The sequence below is a fragment of the Giraffa tippelskirchi genome, chromosome 5 (genome assembly GCF_054371585.1).
Source record: "Giraffa tippelskirchi isolate mGirTip1 chromosome 5, T2T-mGirTip1v1.2.pri, whole genome shotgun sequence".
Taxonomy (NCBI): Eukaryota; Metazoa; Chordata; class Mammalia; order Artiodactyla; family Giraffidae; genus Giraffa; species Giraffa tippelskirchi.
This window is the reverse complement of record NC_137279.1, coordinates 190,928,110-190,943,279: the sequence shown is the minus strand read 5'-3', so window position 1 is coordinate 190,943,279 and position 15,170 is coordinate 190,928,110. Positions and strand designations below refer to the sequence as shown.

General features: G+C 44.8%; 1 protein-coding gene and 1 long non-coding RNA gene across 33 annotated transcripts in view; one reads left to right on the top strand and one right to left on the bottom strand.

Annotated features, from left to right (window-relative positions):
• The first annotated feature begins 1,334 nt into the window (after positions 1-1,334).
• LOC145506468 (uncharacterized) lies at positions 1,335-11,148 on the top strand. The gene is made up of 3 exons (XR_014053951.1): positions 1,335-3,909; positions 4,534-4,625; positions 10,854-11,148. It is a non-coding gene; the product is annotated as an uncharacterized LOC145506468 (long non-coding RNA).
• LRRFIP1 (LRR binding FLII interacting protein 1) overlaps positions 5,387-15,170 on the bottom strand; it is a 157,863-nt gene continuing 148,079 nt past the window's right edge. For 25 of the 32 annotated variants that reach the window (XM_081491145.1, XM_081491159.1, XM_081491148.1 and 22 more), the window contains 5 exons: positions 12,985-13,034; positions 10,757-10,874; positions 9,606-9,685; positions 8,006-8,110; positions 5,387-6,247 (listed from right to left, as the gene is read on the bottom strand). In XM_081491145.1, the coding sequence (XP_081347271.1) occupies positions 6,137-6,247; positions 8,006-8,110; positions 9,606-9,685; positions 10,757-10,874; positions 12,985-13,034 (464 nt within the window). In that variant the 3' untranslated portion in view covers positions 5,387-6,136. Of the gene's footprint in view, positions 6,248-8,005; positions 8,111-8,299; positions 9,686-10,756; positions 10,875-12,984; positions 13,035-15,170 lie in introns of all 32 variants that reach the window. The other 7 variants (XM_081491161.1, XM_081491168.1, XM_081491158.1 and 4 more) reach the window with 1 other exon arrangement.

The window sequence follows — 15,170 nt, the reverse complement described above, 5'->3', positions numbered from 1 at the left end:
AGAAAAATGTAAAGAAGAGAATAGAAATTCCTTGTAATCCTGCTTCTCATGGAGCCTCCCTTTGATTGTTTTTTGGGAGTGCTACATAGAAAGTTATAATTGGAATCTTCTCCCATGTGGACTTTCGTGTCCTTACACATATTTATCTCTCTATTCAGGAGCTGCTAACATTTTTTTTTCTTATTCTACAAACACCTGCTGAGGTCTCACTGTGTATCTGGCAGGCCAAGGAGTACAAAGCTTAAAGCAGTTCGTCTGAAGGAGCATACAGTCTAGCTAATACCAGAGATAAGTCAATGGGAGCTGAAATGTGTGGAATAGACTGAGACGCACAAGAGTGGGGCCAATTTGTAGAGCTCCTTTAATGGCATGGAAGCCACACTCCGGGAATTCTCAGGAAATGCAGTGGGGAAATATGGCAGAGAAAAACACTGGGTACCCTTGTGAGTTAGGCTGGCTGTCCAGGGACCTGTCTGTCATTTCACCTTTGTATCCATAACAGTTGGCAGAGGCTACTCACTGCCCCAAACTGTCTTTTATCAAAATTATCTAGGTTTGCAGTATGACAGATGACAATTAGAATAATTTTGTGAGAGTACCTCCCAAAAACTCAACGTGATTTTCATAAGAAACATGTTAAATCTGTAAATTTAGGAGAAAGTTACGTCTTTATGATATTTATTCTTACTATTCATCTCCATAGTTTTTCATGTCTTACATTTCTGAGCAGAATGTATAGATTTCCTTGGGCTTCCCAGGTGGTACCATGGCAAAGAATCCACCTGCCAATGCGGGAGACGCAGGAGACGTGAATTCAGTCTCTGGGTTGGAAGATCTCCTGGAGGAGGAAATGGCAACCTGCTCCAGTATTCTTGCCTGGAAAATTTCGTAGACAGAGGAGCCTAGCAGGCTACAGTCTATGGGGCTGAAAAGAGTTGGACACGACTGAGCACACACACACACAGATTTCCTTAATATAGGTCCTTATATTTTTACTTATATTTTAAGGTTATTACTGTTTTGTTGTGGGGAGAGTTATTTTTCACCATTATGAATGAGATGCCCAGTGAAATTATCTAAATCTAACTAGTCAGTGTTGATATATAGGAAAGCTATTGATTTTTGTGCATGCATAACATATCTTAATATTTTAAGGAACTTTATTTTCTTGGGCTCCAAAATCACTGCAAATGGCGACTGCAGCCATGAAATTAAAAGATGCTTGCTCCTTGAACAAAAAACTATGACAAACCTAGACAGCATGTTAAAAAGCAGAGACATTATTTTGCTGACACAGGTCCGTCTAGTCAAAACTATGGTTTTTCCAGTAGTCATGTATGGATGTGAGAGTTGGACCATAAAGAAGGCTGAGCAGCAAAGAATTAATGCTTTTGAACTGTGGTGTTGGAGAAGACTCTTGAGAGTCCCTTGGACTGCAAGGAGATCCAACCAGTCCATCCTAAAGGAGATCAGCCCTGGATATTCATTGGAAGGACTGATGCTGAAGCTGAAGCTCCAATACTTTGGCCATCTGATGCGAAGAACTGACTCATTGGAAAAGACTCTGATGCTGGGAAAGATTGAAGGCAGGAGGAGAAGGGGATGACAGATGATGAGATGAGATGGTTGGATGGCATCATTGACTCAATGGACATGAATTTGAGCAAGCTCCAGGAGATGGTGAAGGACAGGGAAGTGAATCTTCTCAACCCAGGGGTCGAACCCAGGTTTCCTACATTTCAGGCAGATTCTTTACCAACTGAGTCACCAGGGCAACCTGTGTAATGCTAGAAAAGTATTAGCTTTTCTAATATTAAGCCATCCACAAACCCTGTTTGTTGAATAGTCTTTTACTAAGTTGTAGGATCTGACTTTAAAATTTTACTTACGGTTTTCCATCTATACTGATGAATAAGATTGAACTGTAGCAGGTAGTAGACGATGAAATTGTATTCTGTTCTGCCCCCTACTCTCTTTTTTTTTTTAGAGGTGTTAACTAACTTTATTTATTTTTTTAATAAATTTATTTATTTTAGTTGGGGGCTAATTACTTTACAGTATTGTAGTGGTTTTTGTCATACATCGAAATGAATCAGCCCTGGGTTTACGCATGTTTCCCATCCTGAACCCCCCCTCCCACCTCCCTCCCCATCCCATCCCTCTGGGTCATCCCATTGCCCCCTACTCTCATAAGTACTGTAATGAGTAGTCAAAAGCATTATGAAAGTTGTGATCAAAGTTAGTAACATAACAAGAATATTATTTTCATTTATGATGAGAAACAGTCTTGTTAATCTCCTTTTAAAAGTGGAGAAAATTATCTATCTTCATAAATGTGGATAACTGGCCTTTAGGCTTCCTAGATGGTGCTAGTGGTAAAGAATCTGCCCAACAGTGAGACAAGAGTTGATCCCAGGATTGGGAAGATCCCCTGGAGTAGGGAATGGCAACCCACTCCAGTAATCTTGCCTGGAAAATTCCATGTTCAGAGGAGGCTGGCAGGATACAGTCCATGATGCCACAAAGAGTCAGACACAACTAAGTGACTGAGCATAGGACTCCGAAAGAGAAAAACAATGGATCAAGAAAATTCTGATGAATAAGATAGTGAGGAGTGAGTGGTTTGATGAATTAAGCTATGGTTTTGCTGATGGGCTCATAATGCGGTGACCACACTTGAAGAACACCTGGAGACGGTCTAGGTTGGTCCCCTCAAGCAGGAATGAGCCTCAAACACCCAAATTTGCAACTTGCAAGGCCTTCTGTAAAGATAAAAGAGTAGAATCTTGCTCTTTGGATAGTGTCAGAATAATGAAGAAGCAACATGTGCTACCATTTGTTGAATGCTGTGCAGCAGACACTTCTGAGCATCGGACCCTTGGTGCTGAACTAGCCCTTGACCTCATGGTGGAGCAGAATGGTTATGAGGAGGGGCTGGAGCCTAGTTCTAATCCAGGGCCCTCCATTTCGTCACTGTGTCCCTTTAAGGAAGGTACCTGATTTTTCCCTGCCTTGGTGCCCTTATTTACAAAATGGAGGTAGCAAGAGAACCCACCTCAGTGGATGATTGCAAAGACTAAATATGATTCTAGATGTGGTGGAGGTGGTGACATAATCAGATTTGTAAAAAATTTTAGCCTTATAGATTGGAAGTGTGAGGAAGACTGGAGCAGGGACCCAGGGAAGGGTAGGCTGCCAGTGACAATGGCTTGGTCCAGAGGAACAGCTTGGTCCAGACGGGAAAAGGATAGACTTGTGACAACCTTTGTAAGTAGAATTGATAGAGCTGTGTGCCTGAGATGAGCATGGAGATGCGTGAGGAAGGAGGGATCAAAAATGACACTTGGGTTTCTGACTCGAGTGGTAGCCCGGATACTGGTGCCGCTGCAGTGATTAGAATCTGGGGAAGAGAAGCGTGCAGGTGGGACTGGGAGTGGAGGGGGACAAGGAATTCAGTTTATATCAGACTTGGCTTTGCAGGCTGAACTAGATTTTATATTTCTAAACTCTGTTTATTGCCTTTTGTAACCTCTTCAGTAAGTAACCCTTTGCTGATCCTCCTCAGTGCCCTCTGCTGGCCCCTTCTCCTCCACTCAACCCCCATCAGATTGTTCTTGGCTCTTCCTGTGCCCGCTAATTATTTATACTCTTTCCCTAGGCATGTCCATAAGGAAGGCTGAGTGCCGAAGAATTGATGCTTTCCAATTGTGGTGCTGGAGAAGACTCTTGAGTCCCTTGGACTGCAAGGAGATCCAACTAGTCCATCCTAAAGGAAATCAACCCTGAATATGCATTGGAAGGACTGATATTGAAGTTGAAGCTCCAATACTTTGGTCACCTGATGGGAAGAGTCAACTCATTGGAAAAGATCCTGATGCTGGGACAAATTGAGGGCAAGAGGAGAAGCAGGTAACAGAGGATGAGATGGTTGGATGGTATCATCGACTCAATCTACAAGTTTGAGCGAACTCCGGGAAATAGTGAAGGATAGGGAAGCCTGGAGTGCTGCAGTCCATGGGGTTGCAAGGAGTTGGATATGACTTAGCAACTGAACCACAACAACTGGGCAAATCTAGTCCAAGATTTGAAAAATCCCCTCTCTGCTGATGACTCCTAAATCTACACCTTCACCTGGGTCTCTTTCCTGAGTTCCACGCTCAGTTCCCTACCATCCTGGAGCTTACATTTCCGTGGGAATGAAAGTAAAAGTGAAAGTCGCTCAGCTGTGTCTTACTCTTTGCGACCCCATGGACTATACAGTCCATGGTAGCTTTTCCCTTCTCCAGGGGATCTTCCCAACCCAGAGATTGAACCCAGGTGTCCAGTATTGCAGGCAGATTCTTTACTAGCTGAGCCACAAGGGAAGCCCAATGAGAGATGGTAAATAAAATGAGATCTCTTGTCTCTTAGACAGTAAGTTGAGAAAAATGAGTTAGGAAAGGGAATGGGGATTGTTGAAGGCTGGCAGTTTTAAACAGAGTGGTCAGGAAGTCCTCGCTCCTGCATCACACAGCTGTTTTTATGTTTCTTTAGCTTCTGAAACTTGATGAGACCTAAATGGAACTCCTTAGCCTTCCTCTTTGACTTACTGTCTCGACTGCATTTCGCTTTCCCTGTTTCATCAGGTAAGATCTTACTGTTGTGTTGTAGTGTGCATCTCAGGCATGGGGGTCATTTCTGTTATTACACATTAACATATCTGCTTGGTGTCAACAGATTGATTCTGCTCAAATGATTTTTTTCTATGTAATTTTTTCCCTATAATATCTCAATGTGTTTCTTTGAATATTTCATGCAGATAGCACTATAAAATATTTTCAGCACAAGGAGACCAAATTTCTCTTACCCAATGAAATGCAGCCTTGTGTACCCCAGATCCAGGTAATTCTGGGGATGGACCTTTGTGACCTCTAGCACCCTGTTGGGAATGTTTTCTTAATTACATACACACAACTCATGTCTCCTACCTCAGCACTCTCCAGCTGTCAACACTAGGTATACTTATGGATGATACTATCTTGGTTTGCACTTGCTAATATCCTGAATGCTGGCCTGCTAAACCAGCATTATCTGAAACCCAGCGTATACAAAGAATAACCCCAAATCAGCAAGTACCCAAATGTCTTCTACTTTTGTCCTTGAAGATATTAGCGTTGTCTCTACTCTGGTCTGTAACTTCTTCAGTTTACTTTTTATTCTAAGAGTGTTGATTCTTATTGCATTCTATTCCTATTCACTGTGAATAGACCTTTTTTTTTAAAGAGGGAAAGAAATATGGGTTGATTTGATAATGCTGAAAAAATGAAAAGTTGGCCCAAAATATACAGAAAAATTAGTATAAAATAAAGATCTTCTTTCTCAGTGGGAAAAATAAAAACCACATTGCTGAAGTCTTTCAACATTTCAATTTTTAATTTTTCTAACAGTACATTCTTTAAAAGAAGTTAACAACTTCAATTTCCCAAATATAAGGATTCAATAATGTGAATGAAAAGCTGTCATTTTTCAGTGAAGCTGTTGCCTAATTATTCTGGAAAAAAGTATTCTTTTGATTGAACTGATGCAAAAATCCCTTAGAAAAGCTTCATTGTTGCCTGGAAAGAGTCTTCTTAAGGTCACTTTTACTTCTAGACCATCCACTTGTTTCTAGTGAAAGAGTTTTGCTTGGTAATGGCTTGTGGTTCCACAGTGTTTTGTGTATGAAAAGCGTAGACTAAGAGATACTACTGAAGTCGCTCAAATTGCAGATTCTGCCACGAAAGGAAGTCCCAACACTGAAACATTTCCCCTTAATGTTCAGCAAGACACATGGAAAGAGAACTCAAGTCCCACTTTTGTCTTTACTGCGATCACCATTTTAAATGGCGTGAAGAGGCTGCTGCACTCTCGGAAACAGAGCTCCGCGGCCCAGTGTGCTTATTAAACGGCCTGCAGGTGCAGAGCGGCTGCGCCAGACCGGGTCTCAGTCTGCAGACAGAGGCATCTCGTGGCTGCCGGGGCTCCAGGCAAAAGCAGGGTGCTCCCCAGGGTGCTCTCTGAGAAGCAGGGGAAGAAGCAGCGCTCCTGGGCAGCAACAGACCAGCCTATGAACCCGTGCTCTCCACCCACCCATCCGTGTCCTGTTCAGAACCGGCCTTCACTGCTGGGACATGAGGACACTCCTGTTGGCTTTCATCTTCTCCAGACGCTTCACTAAGTGGCCATTGCTCACCTCGAGCTCTTCTGTTTTGTCCAGTGCAGAGCGAAGCTGAAAACAAAGGTGAAAGTCAGCAAGCTTTGATTCTAGCCCCACTGAAAATCACAGTGATGACCCAGACCCACCAAGATCCTGAAAATACACACATATCTACAGGTGTGTATATGTATATTTCTTAATTTAAAAAGTAACACAAAGCAGGAGATTCTGGCCTCATGAGTAACTAGGGACCCTCCCTCGGGAACAGCTAGACCCAGACATGGCACAGTCTTGGGGATCCTGGGGGTCTCACAGAAGGTGAGGCAAGCAAACACACAATCAAGAGCTGAGTCAGACCAGCTGGAGGAGGCAATCCCCACAGCCCTGTGCAGCTGGGTTTCTGGGGTCTGCAGCCAGAAACCAAAGCGAGAATGCCTGAGGCCAGGATGGTCATATCCGGGAGCCAGGGCCACAGAGCCTGGGAGACACAGCAGAAGCCACATCAGTAGGGAGCTGCCTGGATCAGCAGGCAGCATGCAGAGTGGGGGTGCCCTAAGGTGGAGGTTCACAGCCCTGTGACTATGGAGACATGCATCGTCGGAACAGAGTCTGCGGTTCTGGTTCTGATCCAAAACCCTCCAGGCGGCTGGGTGGGGTTCGAGACAGGTGAAACTCCCCTGCCCTGGCTTTCACCAGCAGACACAGAAGCAAGCCCCTCTGTGGAAATTTCCCCAACGTGAGCCTGGAGTATTCCTATAAATTCAAATCAAGCATAACCTCATAAGACACCAAAGACACAATGGGACAAACCATTTGAGTCAACAGAAGCAATAAACAGACCTCAAAGACTGAACGTGCTTTGGTTGTCAGTGTGGAAAACAGAACAGCTGCGTACGAAATCGTTACAGAAATGAGTCAAAGGAACTATCAGGCATGAGTATATTTCAGAGAACAAAAGGAGGTGAACTAGAAGATCTGTAAAAACTGTACATTTTGCAACACTGGGAAGTAAGGAGACAGGAAATGGAAAAGACAAATGGCAGAGAAATACCAGAGGGTCCATGAGCAGGTCTGGTATCCTCTGATCAGAGTCCCAGGGGGAAGGTGGACTCGTGGGAAGAGGAGTTACTTAAGGAGATCGTGGCTGAAAATTTTCCAACATTTATTTAGAAAAGAGACCTCACAGATCAAAGAAACACAACACATCTCAAGCAGAATAAACAGCAGGAAACCCACACGTATTAGTGTGAGATGCAGAAAATCAAAGGAAAGAGAACAGCAGAGCAGCTAGAGAGTGGAAAAAAATCACCTAAAAGCAGAAAGATACCAGGCTTCCTCAGTGGCTCAGTGGTAAAGAATCCACCTGCAGTGCAGGAAAGGCAGGAGATATGAGTTTGACCCCTGGGTTACGAAGACTCCCTAGAGAAGGAAATGGCAACCAACTCCAGTATTCTTGCAGGGGAAATCCCATGGGCAGAGGAGCCTGGTGGACTACAGTCCCTGGGGTCGCAAAAGAGTAGGAATGACTAAACACACGCGTGAGCAAAAAAGAGAATGATAGGTTTTTTAGGGGAACCCAGAGGATGGCAGCATGATAGCTGCAATCACTGTAGACAGAAAAACGACTGATGGTTGATTCTGGCCCTAACCTCCTAACCGACTGAACTACAGTTTCCTTTGTGATGTGAGTAAGGCCCTTCAGAGTGGCCTGGAAGACATGACAACGAATGGTTTAGCGGCAGATTTCTGGGCAGCAAATCCTCACCCTGCTCTCTCCCAACCCGAATATCATTACCCATTCTTTTCCTAGAAATAGCCTAGAAAATTTACCTCTCTTTGGAGTTTCCGTTTTTCAGCCTTAAGTTCATCTTCTATTTTTTCAGCATTTTCAGCGGCCTGTTTATAACGTGATACTTGACTTTCTAACCTTATGACCTGGAAGGAAAGGAAAACATCATGTGTATAAATTGATAGGCCTGTTTTCTCTCCCCGATTGCTCGCTTATATTTGCAGTCCAAGGGTATAAAGTAATAAAAGGAGAGAAGACACTGCGGCACGAATCACGATTTGGATGCGGAGCTGTCACGCAGGTTCTAGCCACGCCAGCTGTTTGTTCCCACTTACGTGCAGCCCAGTGTTGGCGCCCGTCAGGGACTCACTTCCTCTCTGAGCCTTGTCCCAAGTGCGGTTCCCACTGTGCTGACCTGGGACACCACCCTCCCTGATGAGGCTCGATCCTGCAGAACAGGCTGGCAAAGCAACGGCTCCCCCCGGACCTTGGCTCCCGTCCGATCTCTCCCAGAGGTGGTGGGGTGAGGAAGCAGGAAGGGAGGAGAGAGACAAGGGGCTCAGAGAGGGGTGACAGGAGGTGGCTTTGGGGTGGCACCTGGGGCCGGAGACGGATTCTGCTGCCCTCAAAGGCATGCTTCCAAACACGCATTGCTTTGTAGGTGGGCTTCTCATTTTCGTTTCTACAAAAATTCTCAGAAGTTCCAGCCACATATACCCACAGTGGAGGGGGAAAGAGGACCTGTTTTAATTTCTCCCTTCGGTTAGGACACAGTCTGTCCCAGGGCCCAGCACGCTAGAGGTATGAGTGCCCCAAATCAGGAGATCAGAGCGAGCCCCGGGCTGGGAGGGAAAGAGGGAAAACCCAGGCAAAGGGACACACCTGCATCAAGTGTTTGGTAATTAATCTTGTTTTTTTTTAAAGAACTTTCAAGAAAACTCCCCAGCCGCATTAGGTACTTTCTTCAACTAACCTTGTTTATAAAGGATTGTTGTTATTTAGTCACTAAGTCATGCCTGACTCTTTTGCCAACCCCGTGGACTGTAGCCCGCCAGGCTTCTTTGTCCATGGGATTTCTCAGGCAAGAATACAGGAGTGGGTTTCCAGTTCCTTCTCCAAGGGATCGCTGTGACTCTGGGATCAAACCCACATCTCCTGCATTGGCAGGTGGATTCTTTACCTCTGAGTTACCAGGGAATCCCTAAAAAGGATTGGCATTGATCATAAGTGTCTGACTCTATGACCCCATGGGCTGTAGCCTGCCAGGCTCCTCCACCGGTGGGATTTTCCAGGCAAGAATACTGGAGTGGGTTGCCATTTCCTTTTCCAGGGGTTCTTCCCGACCAAGGGATCGAACCGGGGTCTCCCGCATTGCAGGCTGACTTTTTACAGTCGGAGCCATAGGGAAGGCCCTGTAACAGCCCAGATCCTCACCATGACCTTTCCCTCCCTACGTTCTCTCCGCGCGGGAAATGCTTGGAGAGACTTGCTGCCTTGTTTATCCTTCTTTGGACCTTTTTTGGTCTAAAATTCTCTGTCTCTTTCCGTCCTCAGCTTTTCAAGGGTGAGTTCTTTCTAGCACATAAACTTCAGTTAATCATCGGCTGGGCTGCCCGTAATTGCTTAAAAGTGCGCACGTACATTTTGTTCTAATGCAGTTATCTCTTGCTCAGATTTTGCAAGTTTAAATTTGAGGTCGCTGATCTGTCTGTTGGCATCCCCTAAAGGTTGAAAGAGAAGGAAAATTTGTTAAGCTCTTGGGGCTTTTAAAATGTTGAAACAATAGTTACTGGGAACCAAGCCCTTAACCTTGTAATCTTCTTGCCTGTGGTCCCACAACTCAGGAGGCGCTCTCACCCCGCAGGGAGAGCACCCTACAGCAAAGAAGACAAAGAAACGGTGGGGGAAGGGGGAGGAGGCAGAGAGACTGGGCATGCTTTTAGCCCTTTAAGCCTCTTCCTAGTTTTGTTGTTGCTGTTGTTTAGTCGCTAAGTCGTGTGCGACTTTGCGACCTCATGGAATGCAGCCCTCCAGTCTTCCCTGTCCTTCACTATCTCCTGGAGTTAGCTCAAGCTCATGTCTATTGAGTCGGTGATGTTATCCAACCATCTCATCCTCTGTCACTCCCTTTTCCTCCTGCCCTCAATCTTTCCCAGCACTACAGTCTTTTCCAAAGAGTCAGCTCTTCGCTGATATATTTACAGTATCAGGCATGCATTATTTTGTAACTCTGGGTGAAAAATTATCTCTAAGGTTGAAATTCCTCTTGAGTTCAGGAGATTTTTCCATAAATAGTTTCAGTTTTTATCTGTGGGAGCGTGAGTGCTCAGTCACGTCTGACTCTTTGCAGCACTCTGGACTGTAGCCCGCCAGGCTCCTCTGTTCATGGGGTTTCCCAGGCAAGAATACTGGAGCAGATTGCCATTTCCTACTCAGTTTACTGGCATGGAAAAATACCTTCTGACTTCCCCATACAGTCAGCAGATCTGAAGACTGTATCCAGCATGGCAAATGTGGTTTCTAGCAGTGAGTCATCTGGTGGTACCCTGGTGCTCATTCTGGGGCACATGTTCTGTTTCCTAGGCTCAGACAGAAACATGCTTGTCCTGCCCACTGCCCATCCTTGTCCTAGCCCACAAAGAAACAGCTTTCTGCTTCTGTACTCAAGGGCTTCTGGGAGGACGTGGGGCACACTGGCCACTCCTTGCCATGATAGTTTCCTCCGCCTGCACTAGTACAATAACAACCGCACATGGCTAAGGGATTCCTTCCACAAGAGGATTGACATTTACTCTGTAGATCCATCACATGCACGTCCGTCCCATTTTGTAAGACACCGTCTTCCGGGTGCAGAGTGTCTAATCTGATATTCTTCTGTCTCTCTTCCAGCTGCCCCTTGAGTTTCTTAATCTGAAAACATCCATCAATAAAGTACATCAATTTCTCTATTTTAAATGAGACTAGAGCCTATCAGAAAGAAAGGAGCAAGTCAAGTAAAACCCCATGTACATGCTGATGTTGTCTGATGTCCTGCCATCATCTTACATTTCTGTAAGGTGGAGGGTTTCGTAAAGAAGCAGGAGAGAAATACAGTAAAATGTTACAACCCACCAGGAAGATGGGGAGTCTCTCCCTTTTGTTTGTCAAGAAACAAACCCAAATAATAAATAAATGAAAAACCTTCTGCCAGTGAGTACGCTTCTTTGAAAGTAATAGTATAATGGATGACAATGAGACTATATTTACAGTATCAGGCATGCATTATTTTGTAACTCTGGGTGAAAAATTATCTCTAAGGTTGAAATTCCTCTTGAGTTCAGATCTTTCCATAAACTAGTTTTAGTGTTTATCTATGTATGCATGTGCATTCAGTCCTGTCCGACTCTTTGCGACACTCTGGACTGTAGCCCACCAGGCTCCTCTGTCCACGGGATTTCCCAGCCAAGAATACCGGAGCAGATTGCCATTTCCTATTCCAGGGGATCTTCCCAATCCAGGGATCAAACCTGCATCTCCTGCTTTGGCAGGCAGATTCTTTACCAGCTGAGCCACCAGGGAAGCCCAACTGTTTACCTACGAGTTCATAAATCTGTATACAATTATGTTTGGTTTATTCACTAAAAAGGCAGATAGGCCACCAGGAGCCTTCCAGGCACAGAAGCGCTGTCCGCAACAGAACCCCATCAGGTTGCAGGTTTGCCACCTTCAAGGGGTTGGCCTCTACGTGGCTTTCTTCCCTCTGTGAGAGACACACACACATATAGTAGTGGGGATTGCAATTAACAGCTATGTGTGTGTGTGCGTGTATGTGTAGAATTTTCTGTCGTGCAATGGGGAGTCTCCCAGCCCTGGTCCTGTTAGCCTCCAATCTCTGCGGACTTGTTGGGAGTCCTCCCCACTGCCACTGATAGGAGCAGAACAGACCCACATGGATACACACAGCATCGGTGCACACTGCTTTGGGAAGCAGGTACAGAATTACCACGGACACAGGTTTACAGGAGATCACAGGCACTTCAAGAGGATCCTCTCACCACATTTAGTGGTTTACCCAATTTTGAGAGAAATCTTCAAAACTTGAAAAAAGTGAGGCAGATACCTTTGATTAGGCTTACGAGGGAAAATGAGAAGAATCGAGTTTCCTTAGAAAGTGACTGTGGAATAATTTCTTAATAATCCTACCTTGCATGTGAAAAAGGGCTTCCCTGGTAGCTCAGCTGGCAAAGAATCTGCCTGGAATGTGGGAGACCTGGGTTCGGTCCCTGGGTTGGAAAGATCCCCTGGAGAAGGGAATGGCTACCCACTCTAGTCTTCTGTCCTGGAGAATTCCATGGACTGTATTGTCCATGGGGCCGCAAAGAGTCGGACACGACTGAGCGACTTTCACCATCCCACTATGAAAAAGACCAAAGCGTACAACTGTGTAGGATTTCTTGGGGCAGAAGAGATCAAGGTAGGTAAACAGCAGTGAAAATAACTTGGATCAGCTATAAGCAAGAAATACCTGCTGGACAGGGGTGCTGATCATGGAGAGATTACAAAATTGACTTAAAAAAAATTTTTTTTTGCATGTGGGACCTTAATTCCCCAACCCAGGATTGATGGTGCACCCCTTGCATTGGAAGGTGGGTTCTTAACCACCGGGCCACCAGGGAAGCCCCAAAACTGACCTTTATGGGCAGGCAGAAGAGAAAGGGTGCTGGAAAGTCTCAGGAACACCCTTGCCTCTCAATGTTTAATCAAGGTGTTCTACCCAAATCCTTTATTTAAACAGCAATTCATGTAGAGTGTGCCAAATTCAGAACATGGCCTTGAATCTCTGGGACATCCTCTTTAAGTCCAATATGACTTCTGATGTCTTACTTGGATAAAAACATTAAGAACACTGGTTGGCTTAATAATTATCTTCAGGCATGACGTATCAGGGGTTTCCTGATGAAGCAAGAAGCTAGAGTCGAAGGGTCCCGGTTTCAGGTGCCCCATTCCAGAACTCGAAAAGTAATAAAAAAAAGATCGTTACCTGTTCCAATAAGCATTCCCGTTCTTCAACAAGCTTTTTCAACCTAATATCTAAAGAAACCAGAAGGATAACAGGTTTAGGTGACTCGGTGAATGCCCCTTTCGGCAGATGGCTAAACCGCAGGATGAGCACTGGGATTAGTGAAACTGATGATGAGGGTGTTACGCACGTACCACAGTGAATGAGGCCACAGACAGGATGGGGAGGAATTCAGCCAAGGGAAGGCTGAGCTGCATCAACCTCCCACACATGCTTGTCTCGTAGGGCAGTGTCCGGCTGCATGCAAGCAGGCTAATCTTCTACTTTGGGTTAGCATGCAAGAGCTCTAAGGCCAAACCACACTGCAACACAAGATCTCACAGGCGTCACGGTTTAACATCGTTAGCAAGGTATTGTAAACACACTGAGGATCATGACCGGACAAAACCAGCATTTTCATTAGCCTTGACTTTCCGAGTTTCTACCCCAGACGTTTGTATCTTCTTCATTTCTCAAAGACTCACCAACGTCAGAGTTGTTTCGGACCCTACATGTGCTGATGACACACTGGCTAACACACTTGTGAGGAGCTGCTCTTCTCTTGAGGAACAACAAAGCAATAGCTCAGGTTTCTGTCATTCCTCCCACCCCAGACACAGAAGTTTGGATGTATGTAAGCCAGCTCCAGGAGACGGTGGAGGATGGGGAAGCCTGGCGTGCTGCAGTCCATGGGGTCGCAAAGAGTCAGACACGACTGAGTGACTGAACCGAAGCACCCAGAAATGCCCCCAACGTCTCTGTGAAGGGGCATCAAGGGATACAGTCTCCAGAGTACAGAGGGCGAAACTAAGACTGGGGAGGATTTTAGGGGCAACATCCTACACCAGCTTTTCCAGGCAAAATCAGGATGAGGTGATGCTGATGGGTGCCGATGTGTGCTGTGGTGTGCCCCAGGAACTCACACCACTGCCCACGAAGCCCCACGCGTGGGCGCTGCTGCCACACTCCCCCTCTACAGATGAGGACCCCGGCCCAACTCTGACCCTGAGGCCCCAGGGCCCACGCCTGACACTGTGCTGTTTGCCTACACCCGGCCATCTGAGTCAGACCGACTCCTGGCCTGAGGCTCTTCTTCCTGAGGGGCAGTGCTCTCACACTGCACAGATTTTGATTAGCTGTGTGAATGGAAATAGTTCATAAAAAACACACCTTTGTTTTCATTTTTGCAAAGTCATGTATCCTCATTCTAATCCAAATTATATGCTTTCTCAATTGCTTTTCCCAACATCCTAAATTGCTATTTTGAAAGGCATAACAACAAAATAAATGAAAGCAGAAAATGTTACGTGTAAGATACATTTATCATCCTTCTGAGTTTCATTTTAATTGACATACAAATTGCTTCTGACAGATGTTTTAGTCTGTCCTTTCCATAAATGCACCCAACACTGAAACAAAAATTAAAAAAAATTAAAAACCTGGCTCTCTTATGCAGTATCACTTTTCATTTCATCCTGTATATTTTATACTCCTATATACAATAACCACAGGCATAAGAAACACTGAATATAACAGAAAGTGATTTGAGGCTCATGGATCCATTTACAATTTTATCATTATTTTTTCTATTAGAAGATTTCAAATATCTTAGCAAATAAAAAAAATGTTAAAATGTAATAACAGTGCTAGCAATAAAAAAACAAGGGTAATGTGACCTTTCATCTTACGGTGGACATGTGAAAAGTGGAGAGAGATAAATGTGAGAAGTTTTAAAGCAGAATTGGAGAAGATTAAAATTAAATAGTTTTACGAAACTGGAGAAGAGAAAGACGCAAAACTGTCTGATATAAAGAAAATGAGCACCATTGTCAGAGAGACAGACAGTGCGTGTCATCACATATGGGATCTGAAGGATAAAACGCATGAATTTAACAAGATGGAAACAGACTCGCAGGTGGTTGTCACTGGGGAGAGGGAAGGGAGAGCAACAAGACGGATGAAGAGCTACGAAATACAAGGTGTAAGAAGGCTCAAGGGTGTATTGTACAGGACAAGAAATAAAGTGTGACCTATAAAAACACTTCACTATGTTTTTATGTACATCTGGAACTAATATAATATTGTAACTCAACTGCACGTCAATAAAAAAAGAAAATGAGTACCTCTTTATTACAGCTTTAAAAATCAGCAAGTCTAACTTGTCAGGC